This window comes from Cryptomeria japonica, chromosome 11 (genome assembly GCF_030272615.1).
Source record: "Cryptomeria japonica chromosome 11, Sugi_1.0, whole genome shotgun sequence".
Classification (NCBI taxonomy): domain Eukaryota; kingdom Viridiplantae; phylum Streptophyta; class Pinopsida; order Cupressales; family Cupressaceae; genus Cryptomeria; species Cryptomeria japonica.
In genome coordinates, this window is record NC_081415.1 from 476,641,422 (window position 1) to 476,666,620 (window position 25,199).

Genomic DNA, 25,199 nt, shown 5'->3' on the forward strand with positions numbered 1-25,199 from the left:
TTATACATTGAATCTTGTTAGAGCTTACTCGGTTAAGGGATTTGATTCTATTGTAATGGTTAGAAAACAATAAGAATGATTTGATCTGTTTTGAGTAGCACAATACTTGCTTGATCGGATCCTTTTAAGTACATTCAACATTTCTCTTCAACATACTCTTTATCCTAACACATATTGCTCTTCAAAAATATTTCACTTTTCATGCATACCATCAGTTGTTGAAGTTTTAGAGAGATGTTGATATATATAGATATTTAGATTTCATGTCGGCTTAGGAAATCATAACACAATTTCCTAGGTGCAATGTATCTGTATAAGTGACTATAACTCATCACAAAAATTACCGCCAAGTAGTCAGTGCTGGTAACTCATCACAAAAATTACCGCCAAGTAGTCAGTGCTGGTAACTCATCACAAAAATCAACAAATGTTGGTTGGAACAATCAATACCGGTTTGAATAAAACATATAAACCATTGTCCTTGAGTCTCTGCTTGATCTCCATCTTGATCTTCATTTTGATGCCGACTTAGTATAACCATAGGTTATCTTGTATGTGCATACCAATTGACACAAAGTACCGATTAGAGATAAACCTCTAACATACCGGTTAATAGTGTAAACAATTGAAGTTGCACTGGTAGTCAATATAATCATATGTGTGTGTGAGAGTGTTTCATCAATGACAACAAGTGATGAATACATTACAATCATTATCAAGCCAACACACCTTTCATCATTGGATTCATTGTTTGACAAAGATGGTAAGGATTGATCATGGGATAGAGAAATGGTGGGAGATATGAGGGCTGCTTGAGAATCAATTTTATGAGACGACAAGTCATTCCTAAACACTAATATATGGTTTTGATCTTACTTAGAAAGTGTGTCTTGGAAAGCCTTTGTGAGAATGTTTAGTATATGATTACTCTTTGGAGGAAAATATGAATTGTTTTGCGGGATAGAAATGGTTGGGTTGTGATTTTGGGTTTGGTTATGATTAATTTGGTTTTGGTTATGGTCTTGATTGCATGGGTTTTGACTTGGGACTTGGTTGAAGTTGACTTGTCATGTTGGTTTGTGAGATAGTATGTACTTTCATAATTGATGTTATGGTTTTCTGATTAAGAACCTAATGTTGATCTAGAAAAATGTGAAATGATAGATTCAACACTTTGGCATGATAAGGATGGATTTTGAATGGGAATATTTGGAGTTGGTTTGACTTGAAATGGAGCATATGGTGGCATTGGATCTAGGATTTCTAAATTGTGTAAGGGATTTGTATTAAGAAATGGATTAGCTAGGGTTTCTATTTTGGATAGCTCTTGAAAGGTTTCATCATTGGATGCATTTTTTGACAAAGATGGTAAGGATTGATCATGGGATGGAAAAATGATGGGAGATATGAGGGCTACTTGAGAGTCAGTTTTATGAGAGGACGAGTCCTTCCTAAACACCAATATATGGTTTTGATCTTACTTAGAAAGTGTTCACTTGGAAAGACTTTGTGAGAATGTTTAGTATATGATTATTCTTTGGAGGAACATGTGAATTGTTTTGAGGGATAGAAATAGTTGGGTTGTGATTTTGGGTTTGGTTATGATAAATTTGGTTTTGGTTATGGTCTTGATTGCATGGGTTTTGACTTGGGACTTGGTTGAAGTTTTTGTTTATTGGTTGAAGTTGACTTGTCATGTTGGTTTGTGAGATAGTATGAACTTTCATAATTGATGTTATGATTTTTTGATTAAGCACCTAATGTTGATCTAGAAAAATGTGAAATGATAGAGTGATAGATGTGAAATTCTTGACAAAGCTAATGTGACACCCTAGTAGGATGAATGTGAAACACTATTAGGACAAATGCGAAAAATCTAAGTTTTCTATGATAATTTTAGTTTTTGGGCAATCTCAATTTTCTGTTATGATCTCGTCTTTCCTATGTTTTAGTGAAATGTGAAATTGTAGACACTCAAAATATAGTATGGTTGAAACAAAATGAACAAACAAGCATGATTCCTAGGTTGGCTAGGACAATATTTGATGGGTTCTCAGTGTGGATAAATCCAAGCCGAACTTATTCAGAGCAGATATCTTAGAATTTTGGTAGAACTGGCTACCCCACCACAACACTCACTTCTCAGGCATACCAAACTTTGAATTCCCAAAGACAGGTGAAGATCTAGAAGAATTTGTTATCTCTACTTTGAATTGTGAGAATGTGGGATGGCTTTAAAGGTCTAGCCTCCTATGCTAACAAATAGAAGGATTTTGGTTTCTACAACAAATTGGTTTCTAGTAAGGGCATCCATTCAAGTGGCCATACAAGTGGCATTTTTCTTAATTAAGAGGTATCCCAACCCTTGCACATTTTTATGCAAATCTATGTGGATTTCATATCACATAGATACTAAGGGAGGCATACATCGGTATGACACATCTGCACCTATTGCTTAAGAGTTTTCTCACAAAAATATTTATTTATAGTGGCTCAAAGAAGCTTGTCTTTAGCTTGTTACCACTTGGGTCATTCCCTATCACTCGACCTTAAGGGTTTCTTGGGAGGTAGGCCTACTAAAAGGGATTAAACACAAAAGAGTCTATTACTCAAAACATAGAAGACACTTGTTAATTTTATGCACCAAAACCAAATGTGAGTAAAAATCACAGACACTTTCCTAATCTACCCTTGCAAGCAAAATGATTAGTAGTTTTAATTGAAATATCTTCAACCGATCAAAACTACCTTTTCTATATCCCAATCGCCACATGTTACAGATAGAAGATCAGTGACATAGAGAAACAGTAGTCACAAAACATAAACAAAAATAAAAGCAATTAAAGTAAAGTAGCCTAATACAAAACCCTAAAACTACGAATGTGAAATAGTAAAACAATGAATGTGACATAGGAAATCAACTAATGTGAAAGGCTAACTAGATGAAAAAGAAACATGGACTGGAAAAATGTGAAACATTAAGATAGCAAATATGAAACATTAAGCTAACAAATGTGAAACATTAATGTAACAAATGTGAAACACTAAACTAACAAATGTGAAACACTAAGCTAACAAATGTGAAAAATTATTTTGGCGAATGTGAAAATGTGGACACTTTTGTGAAAAAAAATTACCGAATGTGAAAATCTGGACATGAATGGAAAATTGTGTCAACTCGAACACGAAATCTTGAGTGCTAATGTGAAGGCCTACATGCGTTTCTTGCAAAACAAAGAAAAATAAAATGAATTAGAAATTTGTCTGATACACATCAAGTTCACTAGAATGTATTATAGGAAAATCAACATTAGCAATCAGACTTAATGAGTTAACCACCAAAACTCAAATCCAATTAGCCTAATTTGCAATAATAATGAAAAGTATAATTGAATTCAACAAAACAATAAAGATCAATCAAATTCTCAAGTTCCCTTGTTGATTCAATCACTAGCTTCTATTTCTCTTCTCAATCTTATGGTTGCATGGCTCTCAGAGTCACACCTGAAAACCTGCATTAAAACACAAAGATTTTCAAGATAGTGGTTCATGAAAATAGGAGATTGATGCTAAATTTATAAAAATTGGAAGAAAAATTGAATAATTGAGATTGATATATAGACTGATTTGATCAATGCTTAAGATTAATTGAGACAAAATTGATGAAGAGTTGAATTGAAGCTGAATGGATGAACTTGTTAAAAAAGTTGATTGAGAGTTAGAAAGGTGATTGAGGAAGTTAACTGAATTAAGTGAATTAATTAATTAGTTAGCAAAGGTGGAACTTAGGGGTGAGTGTTAGTTAGAAATTAGCATGTAATGTAGGAATTAGCATGGGATTAATTTAATTTCGATTTGGCTTTAAAATTGATTTTCAAAAAATATCCAAAATCATGCACATGAAGCAAAATTAGGAATTGAAAATTTAGAATTTTTTAACTGAGAGAAAAATTAATTTAAATAGATTTGAGAAATTTATTTAATTTGGAAAACATAGTTATAGCTAATTAAATAATTTAAAGATTAAGTAGAAATTAAATTTAATTAAATAATAAATATTATTAAATTAAATTAAATTAAATAATAAATATTATTAAATTAAATTTAATTAAATAATAAATATTATTTAATTAAAGTAAAATCACAATTAATTAAATAATTAAATATTAATTAATTTTAAAGAAGAGAGGTTGCATGATTAAATGATTATAGGAAAATTGGAAGAAATTGAATAATTAGAAATGATGAAATATGATGATTAAATTAGTTGAGAAGAATAAAATTAGATTAGTTAAATAATTAAATAATTATCTAATTAATAAAGAGGAATAATTAGTGTGCTAGTAATGTGGCATTTTTAGGTGTCTACACCTTTTGTTATCATTTATCAATACATCCATCTTGGTTGTCCATGGAGGTGGAAACACTGGAATGGGGGTTTGACTATGATAGACCTCTAAATAACAACCACAACATTTTTATTCTTGCTTGTTTTGTGTGTAGGTTCAATGAAATTTGGAGTAGCGTTGGCTAGAGGCTTCATTCACTAGTCCTCTTGTAAAATCCTCTTTCCTAGAACTCTACCTTTCATTTATTCATTTCAATTAGTTTCATCCCTCTACTTTTATTTATGTCGTATTTAATACTTAAATCAACCTTTGGTCATTTTGTAGTTCTTAGCACGATCTTTTATGTTTCATCCATACAAGATGATTTCACATTACACTATTGTCCTTTATCCACGCGTGCATCCTAGATAGAGAGCACACAGAGCATACTAGATGGTCTCAGTGACCTACATTTTTAGTTTCCATAGTCAAAAAAAATTATTTGTTAGCATCAAAGAGTTCTATACACATTTCTATCTTTATTGAGTAAACTTAAAGGTTTGAGAACACCAAAGGTTTACTCTAAGTGGAGAGGAGGAAATTAAATCCTCAAGGGGTTTGACCACCCTTCATAGTGGTTCAATTTTCCTACTCTGTAGGATTCATAACAAGGATTTTTCTTTCATCTATATTTATAAAGTGGGTTGGATGACAAGGTCGTCTATGACAAAAAAGTTATATTTTCTTATTTAAAAGTAGAACTCCCATCTCAAAAATTAGGGTTCTTTATAAAGGACAACAATAATTGTGCTTTTCTACATGCTAGATATTTTAATCCAAGCTAATGCTCGCCTAGTTATATGTCTTTTGGGCATAATGAGTATTATTCTCATGCAACTTGACCTAGTTCTTGATATAGGATCCTTAATCAATCCCCTACCTCCATTAAGAGAATCCAAGGAATTTTGGGTGGGGGTGTGGGTGTTGAGTCCTCCCTTGAGATTGTCATGAATTTTACTCATGTACAAAAACTAGGGTTTCCTTACCTTTAGACAACAATTCATTTGTTGATGAGGGTCAAGGGTTAAGTTTCTCATAAATTGTTATGGATTCACAAATAGTTAAGTGAGAGGAGTATTGAATAGCTCACATCCTCATTTATAAATTTTGTAGGTTTTGGCCAAAAGTATTCAAACTACATGATTAGATCTTTAAGTCTTGGAAGATTAAGTTAGAAGATGAAATATTTGTTTATCTCTAACTAGGGGATGTTTCATATATCAAAGTTTGAATTTCTCAAGGATAGAGAGGTTGTTTTGAATTCTGGTACATGGAAGTTCAAGGATATTTTTTGTGTACTAAACCATGGTTTTCCATTTTCGACCGTAGAAGTGACTCTTTCCCTTCATCTCTTATTTAGGTTAATACCCTATCTTTACTCTAGTACTACAATGGACTTCTAACTGTTTGATTTCTCTTTCCAATGTCTTGGGGAAGTTTCTTTGTTTGGCCAAAGAGAATAGACTATAAATAAATTACACTACTTTTGCATTATTTTTGTAGGAAGATAGATCTATCATAAGATTTATTTGATGAAGTTGCTCTACAAATTGGTGATAAAGTTTGGAAAAAACTAGTAGATTGTAAGAAAATAAATTTTAGATTTTGAATTTATTATACTTCAAGTCATTCAACTTTCCAATATAAGAGGAAATATTTTAGAGGTGCACTCAGAAACTACCTCAATAGTTCCTAGTGTAGAAGCTTGCAATGGACCTAATGGTTATTCACCACTAGAATTTAGTGGCTAAACCCTTTCTTGATTGGTTCCTAGATCCCAACTTAGTTTATAAACTACACACATATAAGTAATATATGTGTATATATAATGTAGTAACATTTATTTATTTACTGAAATGGGAGATTGGAAATGGTAGGAAGATTAGGTTCTGGGAAGACTCTTGGGTGGGTGACAAACCTTTGGCGGATTCTCGATTCAGCCAATTAATTTATCCCCTAAAGGAGCACTTGGGGGAGTACATTTATGATTACATGGAGTCAGGAAGAGAAAGATGGAAGAACATAGCCCAGATTTTTTCTAATAGACCTAGCCTGTTACCCACTACTCTGGAGCTGGAGGATCTTATGCTGGAATGCGGAATTCCCTTAGCTCCCCAGGAGGATAGATTCATTTGGAAGGGGACCCAGTCGGGAGCTTTCTCGGTCAAGTCTGCTTACAAACAACTTCTGAGACCCATTGGTGATATTGAGTGTTGGAGGAAGATATGGAATTCTCAGCTAATCCTAAAAGTTAACTTCTTCTGGTGGTCCCTAATGCATGGAAAAATCTTGACTCGGGACAATCTTAAAAGGAGGGGTTTCCAACTTTCCAATAGATGCATTTTATGTAAAGCTGAAGAGGAAACTATTGACCATCTTTTCATCCACTACCCCTTTGTGGGACACTTGTGGACCATTACCCTTGAAAAATATGGTATGCAATGGGTTTTTCAAGATAGCGTTAATCAATTTGTCACTCGATGGACACCTCCCTCCCGCCACCCCTTGATTCTCCAATTATGGAGGCAGATCCCACCCCATATCTTCTAGGGTGTTTGGAAAGAAAGAAATGTTGGATATTGTTGGCATATGATGAACCAACATGTTGATATGATGATAATGTATGTTGTCATAGATGTCAATAAGTACAAGTAAATTGGTATGCAAATTAAAAGAAGTTGGTGAGCTAGTATGAAGAGGTATGAAGAGATGTTGTGAACCGGTATCGAGGTTTCACTAAGCGTGACTACCGGTTGGTAGTCTCGGCTTTAGGATTTCTGGTTTGGCAATCCAGCTTGTGCGATGCAACCAATGATACTCTCTGATGAGTTAGCTAAGAGATGAGAATGAGATCGAGGTGCCACGTCAGTGTTGTGCGCGTGAAGGATTTCCTTGAGAATCTTGCATGTGGAGATCGATTGCATTAAATGTCTACCTTGGGAATGAACATTCTTCTTAGCGGTGTGAGAAGAAAGCGTGATGGGTTACTGATTCCCATATGCGATGAAGAATGAACGATGTAGATTGTCTTGTGATCTGTTTAAGATTGTATTGCTCTATGCAAAGTGTTTGGATGGTCAGGATTGGACCGCTTGAATTGTAAACCCAAGATTCTTAGGGTTTAGGGTTTATACTACCGACCTAACTATTGTCTATAAGGTTGATGATGTTTGTTGTTGTAAGTTATTGGCAAATGTTGTGTGTGTATCAGAGTGATGAGATACATGCCAGACCAGTAAGAGGAAAACTGCAGAGTGTGATTGCAGAGTAGAGGAAATGAAAAGGATCTACCTTGGCATGTAGTGCTTCTATCAAATCAGAGTTTTACCTGTTGTCTTTTAACCATTTCAACAGTTGGAAAATCCCTTTACCAAGTAGCTTTAACAGGCTTATTGTAAATCCTTTAACCAGGTGACTCAAGATCATCTAGTTCTTCAAATCCTCTAGCGAGGTAATCTCTAACAAGGTTTCAACCTTTAACAGGGTATATAGCCATCCCTTAACCGGGTGATCTTTAACAGGATCGGTTCCTACCAGAACCTTATTGTAAAATTCTTTAACCGGACTAGGCTCCTAACAGAGCGAGCTTCAAAAGAGTTCAAAACAAGCTTGTGGGTATTCATCCCCACCATGGTTTTTCCCATTTGGGTTTCCACGTGAAAAATCTATGTGTCATGAGTTGTGCATTTTTCATGTGATGATTAAGTATTTTGTGTTTTAGTAATTATGCATGTAGAGCTATTAGGTTATGGTATTGTTGGTATACCACATGCATATGCTTATGGGTGAAGTTGTTATCAAGTATTGAATATATTTGAAGTGTTCAGACTTATCAGTATATGTTGTCTGAAGTCTTACTATGTTTAACCGATATTGCCATGGTTAAGTTTAGTAATGAAGACAACCGGATGATATTGCTTTAACTTGAAAAGTTGTTGAGAAAGTTTTTGTCTGTACTGATTCACCCCCCCCCCCATCAGTACCATTTAGGGTATTTTTTGTTCATCATTATTCATCAAGAAATAATAGAATCTTCAAAGATGTTGAATCTCCCCTAGATAAAGTCTTTTACAATTGCTTCAAAATGATTTTGGATAATATATCAGTGACTAAGTGGGAACCCCCCCCCGCCCAATCCTCCTAACCCGATGGATAAAAAAAATGTTGAACTATGGAAGCTCCCCCCGGAGTTTGAATTTTTCAACAACAATACAAAGATCAATAGGAAAAAGACCAAATGGTTATCCCCAAACCCCCATTGGTACAAATTGAACATTGATGGGTCTGCCCAAAACGCCTGCCAAGCTGGTGGTGGAATCATTCGTGACCATCAAGGGAATACTGTTGCTACCTATGCGAGTAACCTAAAGAACCTTATTGACACTCAAGCTAAGGGAATGGCTCTCCTATGGGGTCTAAGATTTTCTACTACTATTGGCATTAAACATCTAGAAATTGAAGATGACTTGCAAATCATTATGGAAGCGGTTAGGGGCAGATCCGCGACTGGGTGGAAAGTGGATCCCATTTTGAGGGATGTTAGGATGCTTATGACTAGCCTTGATGGTTTCACCATCCGCCACATCTTCAGAGAAGTGAATGCTATAGCTGACTCTATGGCTATGGTGGGAAGGATGCAAAAAGGCTTACAATGCTAGAGGAACCCCATTTTGTTGCCAATAATCACCAAGGAGATCTTGGGGACCAAAAAAACCAAGTCTAATGATGAAACCGTATAACTATCACCAGATGAAGAGAGCCGAATTTCATGTTTTGAATTTGGAGGGGAAACCCGCCCATCATGGGTTGGGATTGCCACGTAGCTACTCTTGGCCTTGTCATCAACTATGAAGAGGGTTTAATAATGATGATAATTATTATTATAGTACTGATATCGGGAATGATAATTTCCTAATTTATCATCCGGAGAGATATTATTGGCGGCGATAAAGGCGACAGCTGGGATCGGCCAAATCACATTGGTTTGATTGAGGATTCGCATGAGTATAATAGATTTCATGAAAGAGAAATTTGTTTAGGCACAACTTGCAATAATCACACCGTTTATTGTATGATTTATCCCAAAGTTGGCTAAGTCTTTTTCACGACTCTGCCTCTGCTCTGGTTCGGCTTTGTTTCTTTGATACTTTGTTTCTTTTTCTCTCTGCTAAGCTGGAAGAAACAACCATGGGGGGTGATAGGCTAAGACTGGAACCTGACAAAACGGATGAATTTAAAGCCAAGTCGGTGCTGTGGTTTGTCTGTGCGGAGGGCAGGATTGATAAATTTATGAAAAGTATGAAATGAAATGATGAGAGATTATCAAAGTAGTTTGTGGCTTCCTGGGAGGATAGAAGGGTTACCATGGGGGGTATTTCCTTCGAAATCAATGAAGAAGTGATCACTCAAATGATAGGTCTGTCCATGGAGGGGAGGAAATGGAAGAAACAAAGCCGTATTTCAGATACCACCAGCCTGAACCAGTTTTTTCGTGAAGGGGAGAACCCTGTGAAGAGGGCAAGCGGCTTCAATTGGGAGGAGCTTTCGCCACCGTGGGATGAGGTCTGTTATATCATGATGAAATACTTCACTTTGGAAGGACGGTATGGGATCTTTTACTATTATCACCTCCCTTTCCTTAACCATCCCAGAAATAAAGATCTTATCTCCATTCCTTTTTTTTTGTTGCACTCACTTGACTCTAATGTTAAAGATATTGCCAAGGCCAAGAAAAAAGGAAAAGACTTTCCCATTCTGCACCAAGGTCTCATCTTTTGCCTTTACAATTTCCATCTGGCCATTTGCCCACCCCGCACAATCTCTATCCAGAATGTGGCTGAAAACCATCCCCTAGCCATTGCCATGGATAAACCCGATACTAGCCCTCCTCGGCTGCCTGAAATTGGCTCCTGCAGTAAGAAGAACTAAAAGCGCCAACCTAAGGAGGCCAGAACCCCAAAGAAAGTTAGAATTCAGGAGATTGATTCTGATGTGGAAATTACCGATGAGGCCAACACCCCTCGCCATTATGTGAGATTGGCCTCCAACCCTGTGAGAAATCCTTAAGAGACCCCTCTTCATCCCATGAAACTGGGAATTTCATCCCCTCTGAGAATGTGGCCCCATTTCAATCTACCTCGACCCCCCACTCTATTAGCTCCACCCACACTTCTGAGAGCCCAAAAAATTCCATGAGTCCGAAGGTCGGCCCCAAATCCCAAACTAACTCTCCCTCCCTGACCCTCAGGTTGGATAAGATGATGGTGGTGGAGAAAGTGAGCAACATAAAGGAGGAAGAGGACAACAACCTGGTGGAGTTGGGTAAGAAAGTGGAGGGTTTGTTTGATAATTTGCAAGAAATCACCAGCAAAATGGAGGCCACGAAAAACAAGTTGCAGGACATCTACAGGTTTGCTTTTAACGTTATGCATTGCTCGGCGACCACTTTGTGTCTTCTACAGGAAAGTACTACTAAAGGAAAAGGCAAGGAGGATGAAGACTACAAGGCCCTCTTCAAATTCCTCACCAAGGAATGGGCTAGGAAGCTCCTCCACAAGAGGAGCTGTAGAAAAAGAATTAGTTCGCTCCTAGGTCTCGGACCTCTAGTTTTTTGCTCGATCCTAGTAGCCTCTAGGCTTATAGTTTTAATTTTTGTTTATGCTTGAACTTATCTACCTATTGCCCTGCGTGACAAATGCTTAAAATGTTTATTAAGACTTTTATATATCTGGTGAACATGCGTAGAATGATAATTGTTTTTGATAGAGGAAAGTTGAGGGGGTTGGAATTTTGTTGTTGCTCTACTGATAGTTGGCTTGCCACTGTTTCTTGGTCTGTACCTGGGTCAGCCCCCTTGTTTTGGCTGCTTTTAATATTAAAAACATTTATTTATTTACTTTATTTTTATTTAAAGAGTTTTTTGTTTTTAAAAAGTTCATTTTTTGTTTTGTTTTTTCTTTTATTTCTTTACTTAATTTTTTATTCATGATATATTTTATTATTAAATGATATCAGTAATATTATGTTTATCATTAAATATTTATATCTATATTTTTATATGTAAATAGCTACAATTTTAAACATTAACTACATGAGATTTTTTTACATTTCTCAACATAATTTAATAAATAAGACAAATACATAATGTAACACATTTTGGTTGCACAATAAGGGAGAGGGCCCTGTGGTGGTGAGGACTATGTTCGCAGCTCCTAGAATATGTGTTAAATATTTTATTTTATTTTTTAATTTTTGTACTACTTACCTATCAAGTCTCCTACTTAAGAAAAATGGGTTTTAAGTCCACATGGTCAAATATGATGCCACATCACATGCCTTTTTTGTCAAGGTGTCCAAAATGGTCCCAAAAAGAAGTAAGACCCATAGTTGTGCACTAAGTCATGTTTATTGGTGTGTTGATGTGGCATCACATGATTGGTTGCTTTTTCAAATTTATTGGAATCTTCTAGGGATAGGTGTTGACTTGACACTTTTGTGCTCCACTAATAGTCTAATTTGCCCCCACTAATAAACTAATTATACCCAACTACTATCCCAAATATAGGACCCCACACCGCCATTGCCCCCCACCCCCTTAGTGAATTTAGATAATAAATAAGCATTAAAATTTCCAATGCATTAATGAAGTCATGATACACCTAACAATGGAAACAAATGTATCTAAAAGTACTATCAAATGGTCAATTAACAAATTATATTTATAGCCTTGTCTACCAAGTAACATACATATAACTTTGCAAAAAAGTAAGGCATAAATTTGTACTATTTCACAATAAAAATAGGGATATTTGTGCCTATCGACCATTTAATAACACCTCCCACTATCATCATTAATATTAAAATTTACAAAAAATAAACAATTACTAATTCTTTATACAATTACAATCTCTTATCTAGCTTTAAGTACATAAGTATATGATACTATTGAGTTGTTAAAAAGTACAAATAATTAATGTTATCACTTCCACAATCTATGACAATATCACTTTGTTGTTTCTAGATTTGATTGTGTAAATTTCTTATCATCAACATTTTCATCACACTACCCAATCTATGATTACGATGAGAAAAAGTTTAAAAGGTGTAAATAATTATTAAAAGCTTGAATATATATATATATATATATATATATATATATATATATATATATATATATATATATATATATATATATATATATATATTATGGACAATATGTACAACATAAACACTCTGAAAAACCCGCCTTATGATATTTAGAATCACCCCTCTCAAATAAACTTCCAAGCATTAGATTACCAATGCTCCTAGTTGATATTTTAAAAAAAGTCTAAAGATTTTCGGTGAAAGAATTTATTATTATTATTATTATTATTATTATTTAATCCATTATTCAATGAGAGGGACGTCATGGAATTCCAGACATTACTTATGAAAAGTCCCCAGCAAAATCTTTTTCCATTATAATAAAAATCTAATTCCCTTATTCTATGACCACTTGAAACACTCTATGGGCATATTCATGATATATCCTAGCAATAGGAGACCCCGCATTAATAAGGGGTACATGTTCGTAGCGCATTCCTGGTACATTGCGTCCTAAGAGGCACATGTAAATGCGTACGAAGAGGGGCACATGAATAAATAAAGAAAGTCGTAGCAAAACAACATAAAGGTCGAATTAGCCACGCAAGGATGGGGCCATTTTAGGGAGAAAACAAATAGATTTTTTCTAACCCCACCAATACTCCACTAAATGTGACCCCACGCGGACGACGACTGCACACCAAATACTCTCCGCACTACCTCACAATGACGTCTATTAAACCAAGTTTATGCCAACCAAGAGACACCTATCAATTTATGTCTACTCGGACAAATTAAAGCAGATTTACATTAGATGTAGTAGGTAATTTGAATTAATCTACTGGGCCCCTCTTGCACACTAACCACATAACAAGAGAATTCGTGCACTTTACTTTACTTGAATGGGGACAACCAAATTACGTAATAAGTATATCTCACCTATCTATTTTAGGGTACTTATTTTTCGATAATGATAGGGATAATTATTTTCCCTAAGGATTATAATTAGTTTATGGGACGATTAAAGTACAATGATAAAAGCATAATTTTGACGCTTATAGGTTGTATTTTCTAATAAAAATGGTTTTAAAAAAATATATTGTTTTATATATTAATTTTTATAATTGAAAAAAATTATATATTAATGTCATTATTGTATTAGGTATATTATATTTTGTATTTGTGAGTAATTAGTTGAAATTTTTATATCAACATGAACAAATTAACCTACTTCAAATCAATTAATACAAATTGTAAATAAAATACACTAACTTCAAATATATTTTACTTGTAAACTTTTATTTTATTCTAACTAATACTTTGGTTCTTAACTACCTTGACAATTATATATAATTTTTATAATTCAACACCATTCAATAAAATAAAATAAAAATGTATGCATTGATCTTGCCATTAAAATGTTCATCTAGAAATAAATTGTTTTTTATTAAAGAAGCAAGGAAAGGACCCTGATCCCTTGCAAGAAAAGAAACAGCTGTAAATGGTCTTTAGAATGATTATTCACATTAAAACAATTGTATAACAAAATTGATCACAATGTGCACTTACAATAAGAAAACTACAGAGACATGATTTTCACATTCCATCATGTTATTGTGCATAGCTTTTTCCCTCATCAAATATCTCCCAACTCCTATATCCTCTTCCCTTCTATTACTTTTCTGTACATAACTTCTAATTTTGAATGTAACATTTTTTTCCTTTAAAAGATCTCAAATGATTGTATTCCTATCTCTTCCTCTCTACTTTGTGATAATGATCATTAATTTAATCTCAGAGATAAAAAAAAAAAACTAGAACAGTGAAAACTAAAAAATGCAGAATAATAATAAAAACTTCAAAGATTACTGTGAAATTCAAAGCGATTGTAACGTGCAATAATAATAGATCATCCTCCATGATAAAACTTGACATCAATTGTGAAACACAGCCTGATCATAACGCGCAACAAGAATAAGAATAAGAAAATCTCCAATGGTGATTATAACACAATAATATTAGAAACAATCTTTGTATTTCACAATAGTAATAGAATAGTGAAAGACACCCTAGAATAGGGGCTACATAGCTCTTAAACCTAAAGAATGTTTAAATTTATCGCCATAATCAACCACTTAAATGCATGAACAATACTGTGTATCTTTGTGACCAGATAACAATAGGGCAGGTAAAGTCTCCATCTCCAATCGGTCGGCGTATGAGGATGAATTCTCCTTAACGAAAGCAGCCGCCATGGCCGTTAGATTGGTGTTGTTCTCTGTCAATGAGGTCCTGCACATACTGGAAAACCGATACCTGGCACGGAATAGTAATGGTGCCCTTCTGTTCAAATCCATATTCTTCCTCGGCTTCCTTAAGAAGCTTCTCAAAGAGCGGGTGGTTGATGTATACCACCGGTATAACGAATCGCTGGTGTTGTTCACCCTGTCCAACATAAACCGCGAGGCAGCCCTTAGGGACATCCTTGTAAAACTCTTCCCCTTTCCTGAAACTTAAATGCAAAGGAAAGTGAGGAAGGTGCAAAGAATGGTGCATCTTGCCTAAATGTGGCAGATGAAAATGGTGACCGTGATTCCTATGGCCTTTCCCTGAATCGTAACTACTTGGAGAGCACGATCGATTTATGTTAGCGCTGCAACCAGAATTTGAATCTAGAGCACCCTGAGCCTTTTCCATACAAATTAACAACCAAACCCTAATACACAACAAGCTTACGGCTCGTTAAAGAAAGATGCAGCCCTTGTAAGAGAAGATTTCTGTTGTGCTAGAGAACGGCCAAGGATCTGCAACGGAAATAGCGAGCGTGAACTCACTGAGACACAAGTCACACAGAGACCTAGGGATATTGGACATGTTAAAGATTCCTACCAGACTACACAAATTTTACATATAGGAAATCCAAAACAAACAAACATAAACCCTATCTTTGCACCCGATCCGATCTTCTGAAACCTGCACTGAAAACAGAAGCCAAAAAAGTATTCGCAATGCACAAAATAAATCAAGCGATGGGAGAATGGGCGGAAGAGCGGAGATCCCTATTTATAGGCGTTCTTCTTTGTAGACGTATGTTTGAAGTCATCCACCCCTACGCGCCGAGCCGCGCAAATTCTAAACTGGCCCAAGAAGCCTCCGGAAGTCCAAAGAACAAGAACGGCGATTAACACTAATTTTTTTATTATTTATTCTTTTACCAACCTATAGCCGTTTGTCAACCGTTCAAAACCAACTGTCCTTGTCCACACTTAAAGCGTTTTGTGATATTATATACGCTTGTTAAACTTCTACTTTTTCTTTTGCTTAAACATCATTACAAGCAATCCTGGGTGTATTCCACTCGAAACTGCCCAATTCTTCTATTCACATGTCCACAACGAATTTATTAATATATTTTTGCCTTGAAAGATGGAGATAACCTTGGATTATATTTAGGTATATCCTAAGCTTCTAACATTAATATATATCCTAATCTTCTAAAGATTATCGTCTTCTAATATGAAAATATTTTAGAGGGTAATTATGAGCAATCATAACGAACGAGTGAATATAATCGGCGGAGGACATCCTTTACTCTGTTCTAGATTCGATGACTATCCGTTAAAAATAAAATAAATTACATCATGATTTAAACGTGGTACTTAATCGGCGGAGATAAATTTTCCTATTTTTATCGTGGTACTTAATTGGTGTCGGTAAATTTTTTATTTTTTATTTTTATTTTAAAAAGGTTTCTTAATAGAATGATTTGTGATGAAGGTTGACGTACATCACTAGACGGTAAGCACATGGGTGGAATCTTCTTTCAAAATTATTTAAATGGTTAATAAAAAAATTGAGGTGCACTAAGTCGCAAGTTTCATGAGTATGTTGGGCCAACGCCGCAGAATTGTTCTAAAGTTGCTCCGGAACTCTTTGTACGGTGTACAGGCACTCCAAGCTATGGGGAATGAATCTGCACCCTACACTTATATTATTTAAAGTTGACTGGGTTTAATATTTCATGTGTGAAATGGGAGAGGGGAATTGGATTTCTTGGGTTTTGAATGTTCCCTCATTATTATTATATTGTTGTGCTTCCGTAAAAGATGAATATGAAACTTTAAAAACTGGTCCACCATTCTATGACTGAGCATAAAAAGTGCGAAACCAACACCATCTACTATGTGCTTCCACTTGTTAATTCATCATTTCAAACACACAAGTTTTAAAAAATAAAAGAAAGAATCCTTAATAGTCCACGAAGTTAGGTGCTTTAAAAAAGAAAAGAAAGAATCTTTAATAGTCCACAAAGTTAGGTGTTTTGTGTTTATAGATGGTTTATAGCAATATGGACTACCCAATATTCTTTGTGGGATGCATCTAATTGTAGTACAAGCAAGACATATATATCTGACGCATCTATTCTGGCTCCAAAACAACAGTATGGATTGACTAACACGTGTGTTAGTCACACGTTTTACATTGTCGATTTTGCAATAAATAGTTGCATTTGACTAACACGTCGCTATCACGTTGTACGAAAGGTCTGTTTTGAAGCCAGAATAGCCGCGACCATATATACCTTACCTCGTGGGATTTAAACATATGTATATTTTGTGTGTGTGAGAGATTAGTTTCTCATATTTTCTTCTTAATTCTTTTGTAGTCTTAAACCATCTTTCTTGCTTACACTTTCCACGTAGTCTTACATCCTACATTTGCAACCTTTCACTTGGCTCAGAGATGTGATATCTTAAAGAGGAGGTAGGGTTTCATTTCTTTTCCTTTTATTTTGTTTTTACTTTTTTTTATGTTGATTTTAAATTATATTAGAATTTTAAGTTTTCTAATTTTGATTTTAAATTATATTAGAATTGAAGTTTTTTGAAAAGATTATGGAGTTTTGATTTTGTTAGGGTCTTTTTGGCTTTGTATTGTGTTCGTTCCATAGTTTTAGAAAGTAGAAGTTCAGTATTTTTTCTTGTTTTTATTACGATACATCCTTAGTCACCATGTTTGTGGGTGTTTGTTGCCCTTTATAAATGGCCTTAACCTTTCATTCATGTATAATTGTTATTGTTGGAGTAATCTATGTCAAAGTGTTTCACAAGGTGTATCCCTTGAAACACCCCCAAATGTCATTCTTCTAATTCCTAGTTTTGATGATGCATGTTGTTGGTTAGCAAATTTTGCCTTGGTAGGAAATTTTGTGGGCAAGCCCCCCTAAAAGCATGCTCAATAATTAGGCCTCTAGGGCTTGGGCCCCACATGAGATTCCCCTAAATGGGAGAAAAAAATATTATTAACAATTTTTTTTCTCTTTCATTTTGCTAAATTTCTAATCATGTTGAGGCCAAAATCTTAGTTGTCCCTTGGCTTGTCCAATTTTCATTAGTTGTATTCAAGTCTTATACTCAAGGGTTTGTATCTTTGGTGAAAAGTCCCTTTAAAAGTATCTGTTTGGGTTTAATTTCCTCGATTACCTTTGTCATGTTGAAACTTTTTGAGCCATATTACTTCTTCTTTAGGCACTATGGTTTGTGTTGAACTTGAATGGTTCTATTTGACTCGTCCTTAACAACATGTCTATGTTGATGTGGACATATCCAAGGACCTTAAAGAAAATTTTGGCATTCATATTAGACAAATGAGATATTCTCATTATTTTCTTTACCTAAATTTACTAAATACTTGCAATGGATCACACCTATTTTTCAAGGAAGAGGTGTGATAAGTAATATTTGGTAAATACTTGCTACCAAATATTACTAAATACTTGCTATCAATGTTAATAGCATCACATATTACTTGTGATAAGTAATATTTGGTAATTTCTTAATTGGTAATATTTGGTAATGTTAAATACTTGCTATCAATGTTAATAGCATCACATATTACTATGCTTAATTGTGCCAAATATTACTTATCACACCTATTTTTCAAGGAAGAGGTGTGATAAGTAATATTTGGTAATTTCTTTACCAAATATTACTAAATACTTGCTATCAATGTTAATAGCATCACATATTACTTGTGATAAGTAATATTTGGTAATTTCTTTACCAAATATTACTAAATACTTGGTTGTTGACTAGTCAATTAATTGATTTATCTCTTCAATCGATCCACTGAATCCATGTGATGCTATTAACATTGATAGCAAGTATTTAGTAATATTTGGTAAAGAAATTAGCAAATATTACTTATCACACCTCTTCCTTGAAAAATAGCAAGTAGCCACGAGTCTTAGGTTAAACCTCTTCCTTGAAAGTTATGAATTTAATAGAGAGGGCCTCTCACATAGTTAATAGAGAGGCCCACTCACATAGTTATGTGGATCCTAATGAATTGTTAGATGCTGTCAAAGGAAAATTTGTTAGAGGCTGGCTTGCACTCTCCACATGTTGGCATGACACTCATTCCTAGTTATGCATCTTTCACACCTCTTATAGAAGAAATTTAAAAATGGGTAGAGAGAATCATACCCCAAAGGTCTACATAGGACATCAACCCAAAACAAAAATCCAATCAAAAGGTAATGTTGTTTTCACTCCAAATCACTCATTCCTAAATATTACTTAACATGTTGGCATGACACTCATTATAGAAGAAATTTAAAAATGGGTAGAGTGATTTGGAATGAGTGTCATTCCTGAATTTCCTAGAAATTACCAAATATTACTTAACATTAATCTTTACCAAATATTACTAAATACTTGCTATCAATGTTAATAATTGTGAGATTGGTCATAAAGTTAACGTAAGACTCGTGGCTACTTGCTATTTTTCAAGGAAGAGGTGTGATAAGTAATATTTGGTAATTTCTTTACCAAATATTACTAAATACTTGCTATCAATGTTAATAATTGTGAGATTACTAAATACTTGCTATCAATGTTAATAAATACTTGCTATCAATGTTAATAAATACTTACTAAATATTACTAAATACTTGCTATCAATTTGATCTCCTTGTCAATCTTGGTCAATTTGTCATTGATTTTTAGATTTTTAGATTTTTGGTCATATAGTTTTCGGAGAAGGTGTATCCAGTCATCTCTAATTCAGAATTTACCTTGGTTGGCGCTGGCCAATCATTATGCGCTTGATTTTTAGAATTGTGACATTGGAGAGTGATTTGGAGTGAAAACAACATTACCTTTTGATTGGATTTTTGTTTTGGGTTGATGTCCTATGTAGACCTTTGGGGTATGATTCTCTCTACCCATTTTTAAATTTCTTCTATAAGAGGTGTGAAAGATGCATAACTAGGAATGAGTGTCATGCCAACATGTGGAGAGTGCAAGCCAACCTCTAACAAATTTTCCTTTGACAGCATCTAACAATTCATTAGGATCCACATAACTATGTGAGTGGGCCTCTCTATTAACTATGTGAGAGGCCCTCTCTATTAAATTCATAACTTTCAAGGAAGAGGTTTAACCTAAGACTCGTGGCTACTTGCTATTTTTCAAGGAAGAGGTGTGATAAGTAATATTTGCTAATTTCTTTACCAAATATTACTAAATACTTGCTATCAATGTTAATAGCATCACATGGATTCAGTGGATCGATTGAAGAGATAAATCAATTGATTGACTAGTCAACTAGATTGATTGGCTAGTGAACTGGATTGATTGATCAGATGACTTAATACATTGAGAGATGATTGAATTAGATTGTTCAGTCAGAATAGGTCACAAAGGAGGGGATGGATAAACAAAAGGTTAAGCTTGAGTTTATTAGTGTGGACTAACATTGATAGCAAGTATTTAGTAATATTTGGTAAAGAAATTACCAAATATTACTTATCACACCTCTTCCTTGAAAAATAGGTGTGATAAGTAATATTTGGCACAATTAAGCATAGTATTACTAGCCAACTCACTTGCCAAATATTACTTACCACACCTATTTTTCAAGGAAGAGGTGTGATAAGTAATATTTGGTAATTTCTTTACCAAATATTACTAAATACTTGCTATCAATGTTAGTCCACACTAAACCTAAGATTCAAGATTACTCTAAAAGATTCCTTGCAGCAGCAAGTCCCAGTTAATAGAGAGGCCCACTCACATAGTTATGTGGATCCTAATGAATTGTTAGATGTTGTCAAAGGAAAATTTGTTAGAGGCTGGCTTGCACTCTCCACATGTTGGCATGACACTCATTCCTAGTTCCTTGTCTTTGCCTTGATTAATTAAGATGCACACTCCTGATGCGTGCATCTTAATTGATCCGATGCTATAACCGGTAAGAGATTTAGTAAGGGCCATTGGAAGACCCACCCCTAATCAAGGCACAAGAATGTTGTAATTTATTAGATCTTGTGTGGGTTAGAAACATCAAACTCCCAACAAAGTTATGAATTTAACATTGTCAACATAGTCAACTGAATCTAGTTGATGTGTGTTGTAATATTTGGCAAGGAGATCTTGTGACCTATTCTGACTGAACAATCTAATTCAATCATCTCTCAATGTATTCAGTCATCTGATCAATCAATCCAGTTCACTAGCCAATCAATCTAGTTGACTAGTCAATCAATTGATTTATCTCTTCAATCGATCCACTTAACAAGTCAATCAAAAGGTGTTAATTGATCAATCAAATTAGTTCAATTATAAATTAGCACTTCAGTTCAATTTCTCTCCTAATCTGTCTCAAAAATCTAAAAATTCAACCTCTTATTATTATTATTATTATTATTATTTATTTAATAATACTATGCTTAATTGTGCCAAGATCATCATAATACTAAAATGGAGAAGGATCAAATTTATGGATATGGATATTATTATTATTATTTATTTAATAATACTATGCTTAATTGTGCCAAATATTACTTATCACACCTATTTTTCAAGGAAGAGGTGTGATAAGTAATATTTGGTAATTTCTTTACCAAATATTACTAAATACTTGCTATCAATGTTAGTCCACACTAATAAACTCAAGCTTAACCTTTTGTTTATCTATCCCCTCCTTTGTGACCTCCACTCTATCTTATGTGGTGCCCCTTAACCTTCTTTATGTAATTTCCCACCTCCATATTATTGGTACACCTTGTCTTTTCATGTCACGAGACTACATATCCCATTCCAAATATATTGGTTCAAATCACAATATAATTAGGGAAGAATGGTGCTTCCCCAACTATGCACTCTAAATTCAAGCTTAACCTTAAATATGTATTGCTTATTTATTTAATAATACTATGCTTAATTGTGCCAAATATTACTTATCACACCTATTTTTCAAGGAAGAGGTGTGATAAGTAATATTTGGTAATTTCTTTACCAAATATTACTAAATACTTGCTATCAATGTTAGTCCACACTAAACCTAAGATTCAAGATTACTCTTTCCTTTCTCCCATTCCAAAACCTTTCACATCAGTAACTTCCTGGTTGATACTCCCTTCACAAAAGGATATCTAGGTTAGTCTATGATTATCATTCAAAAAAGTCAAGAAATCTAGAAATAATAATCCCACCCTCAAGCCTTCTTTTAGATTTAGGGACTGTTACCTAATTTAGCCTATAGCTCATTTAGATTGAGCTTTATGATTTTCAAATGGAAAGAAAGGTACATTTTATCTCTGCTACATTATATCCATGTGCATAAGGAAATCTGAAGACCATTATACCATATTACATTGTGCAAATGCATGTAAAATGGGAAAGATTTTCACAAGTCTTTCTAAAAAAGATGATCTTTATTGATAATGAAATGTACATTGTCTCACACAAGCCATGAGACTAACTTATTCAATGTAGTAAACAAAAGAATAGAATATACATGGATAGGTAAATAAATAAAATGTACATATAATGAAAGAAACCAGTCATTGCTTGAATGACTAGTTCAGTGTATTGCCTTGCTCTATGTCTTGCCTCAAGCTACTTGTATCCTCCTTTGCTCTAGATTGCTCCTAGTCCCTGCATTTGAGTGGTAAAATGATGGTATGGCAATGAAAGATCTCTAACATTATATGTACATTACACCTATGCATGTATAAACTGATCTAATGTACATCGAACAACCAATGCTTACTTTAGGTGTCCAGGAAAACAACTAAATCATCATACACATCTAAAACATGCATTTGTTTCTCTAAAATGTTTGTTTCCTATGCAAGTGTATACACATAAAAATGGCTATGAGCGATTAAATAAATATAAATATTTATTTAATATTTATTCTTCTATTAAATAGTTAGTTTGAAAAGATTAATTTATTTAATTCATTTCATTTCTTTCTATTAATTAATTTAATTGAAATATTTTATTAATTCATTCATTTATCATTTTCCTCTAATCAATTAATTAAATATCTAATATTTATTTATTCCTCTAATCAATTAATTAAATATTTAATATTTAATTATTCCCTCAATCAATTAAATATCTAATATTTAATGATTATTCTTCTATCCTATAGTCTCAAATATTAAATAATTTCTTAAATTATTTAACCCCTTTTCCAACTCACCTTTCATCTCCACTTCATCTTTCCTTTGCCAACTCATCCAACATGTGGTTAAATTAATTCAATAAAATTAAATAAATAAACATTTATTAGTCACTTATCTCCAACTTCCAAAATAAATGAAATATTGTGTACGTACACATATTTCCTAACCTTCTTCTATATTCTCTCCAACATCCCTACATCTTAGGAAGGACTTGAGTCCACTTGTCCTCTCATGCCTAAATCTTCTCCAACCACCCCAAAATTTCCTTAGTCGGCAACCCAGTCAAGGTAAGATGAGTGACACTTGTCTTCTTCTTCCCCCTTTCTCTCAACCATCACCTTTTCTCACAGCCATCCAAATCTATAGATCTGATCCATGACCGTTGATCTAGGCCACATCATCTTATCCTCTCAAAGTCTATAAATGTGGGAGTTTGAGTTCAGAAAGAGTTAGTCTTCAAGTTAGTTTTCAAGTGAGTTTTCAAGTTAACAATTTGTGAAAACTTATGCATCCGTGAGTTTTAATCTTGAAGCAATTTAGCATAATCATTTAGCATTGCATATCATAGTATCAATTAACTATCAGTTATCAGTCCATTTTTCATATGCCATCTTGGAAGCCACCAATGCTTGTCTGAGAGAACATCATCTACAACCAGGAACAGTGGAGTTAGGACACAATGAGACTTAAATCATGAAGGTAGTATTATATTGATGAAATTCAAGTCGACACATTTTGGCACCCATCGTGGGGCTAAAGCCTCACATATATCTTTCTAATATCCTGTCTAGTTCTCGTAAAAACAAATTTAACGCATTTATAATCCAGATTCACGCCTGTGTGAGTTCTGACAATGCTTTTATTTAATAGGTTAGCGCTTTTGTCTTGTAGGTTAGTGCATTTGGCATTTAGGTTAGCACTTTTGTCTGCAAATCAACGCATTTAATCCTCAAAGAAGCACTTTTGTCCCACAAGTTACCGCATGTTTCATTTTGGTTAGCGCTTTTGTCAGTGATTTCTCACTTCTTAGTCTGTAGAGCAGCGCTTTTGTATCGCAAGTTCACGCTTTTATCCTCTAGGTTAGCGCTTTTGAGGTGAAAGACAACGCATTTGTTAGGACAATGCTTTTATGTGTAACTAACAAACTTTTTTTGCAAGTCTGAATGTCCAAAAATTAAAAAATTTCAAACTACTGACATATCTATGTGCTGATGAATAAATGATGAACAGTTAGTACCAAACCAGTACTGAGAGGGGGGGGGGGTGAATCGGTACAATCAAAAACACTTTTCTTGAACCAGTTTGGCTGCAAATAGTGCACTTGACTGGCAATCACTAACACCGGTCTAAACTAGATTACTACCAGTAAAACACAATGAGAATGTGAAAGACATGAACCAGTAACCCTTAGCTTTCCATACAATCTAATACCTCATTTCCACTTCACCCTTATGCATAAACAGGTAATCTACCATCAAAAAAATATAATGACTGCTAGTTCAAAATATTTTACTAGTTTGACATAAAACACTAAACTATCACATGAAAGGCATCACACATAACACACTGATTTTTCATGTGGAAACCCAACTAGGAAAAACCACAGTGGGGATGAATACCCACAAGCTAATCTTGAACTCTTTTGAAGTCTGCTTTGTTAGGAGCCTAGTTCGGGTAGAGACTTTTACAATAGGTTTTGCTAGGAACCGATCCTGCTAGGGATCACCCGGTTAAGGGATGGCTAAATACCCGGTTAAAAGTTGGAACCCTGTTAAAGGTTACCTCGCAAGAGGATTTGAAGAACTCATTAAGTCGAGTCACCCTATTAAAGGATTTACACAAAAGCCTGTTAAAGCTACCCGGTTAAGGGATTTTCCAACTACTGAAATGGTTAGAAGTCAATAGGTAATACACTGATCTGATAACAACACTCAATGCCAAGGCAAATCCACTTAAGCTCCTTTTCTTCTACAATCACACTCTGCAGGTGTCAACACACTTCTCCAGTTTGGCAAGAATCAAGTATCACTCACTGGGATACATACATACCATTTGCCAACAACTTCAAAATGAAAAACATCATCAACCTTATAGGAAACAGATAGGTCGGTAGCATAAACCCTAAACCCTAAACATTTAGGTTTTACAATCCAGTCGGTTCAATCCTGACTGTTAATCACACTGCATCGAATACAACATTCTTGAACAGATCTCAAGACGTTCTCCAATGTTCATTCTTTGCCGTTTCA

General features: G+C 34.4%; 1 protein-coding gene across 1 annotated transcript; it reads right to left on the reverse strand.

The window, feature by feature from the left end:
* Positions 1-14,489: 14,489 nt before the first annotated feature.
* On the reverse strand, positions 14,490-15,596 carry LOC131068669 (auxin-responsive protein SAUR32). Its single transcript, XM_058003911.2, has one exon. It carries the CDS (start codon positions 15,168-15,170, stop codon positions 14,709-14,711), a length of 462 nt encoding a protein of 153 aa, XP_057859894.2. The 5' UTR covers positions 15,171-15,596; the 3' UTR covers positions 14,490-14,708.
* Positions 15,597-25,199: the final 9,603 nt, after the last annotated feature.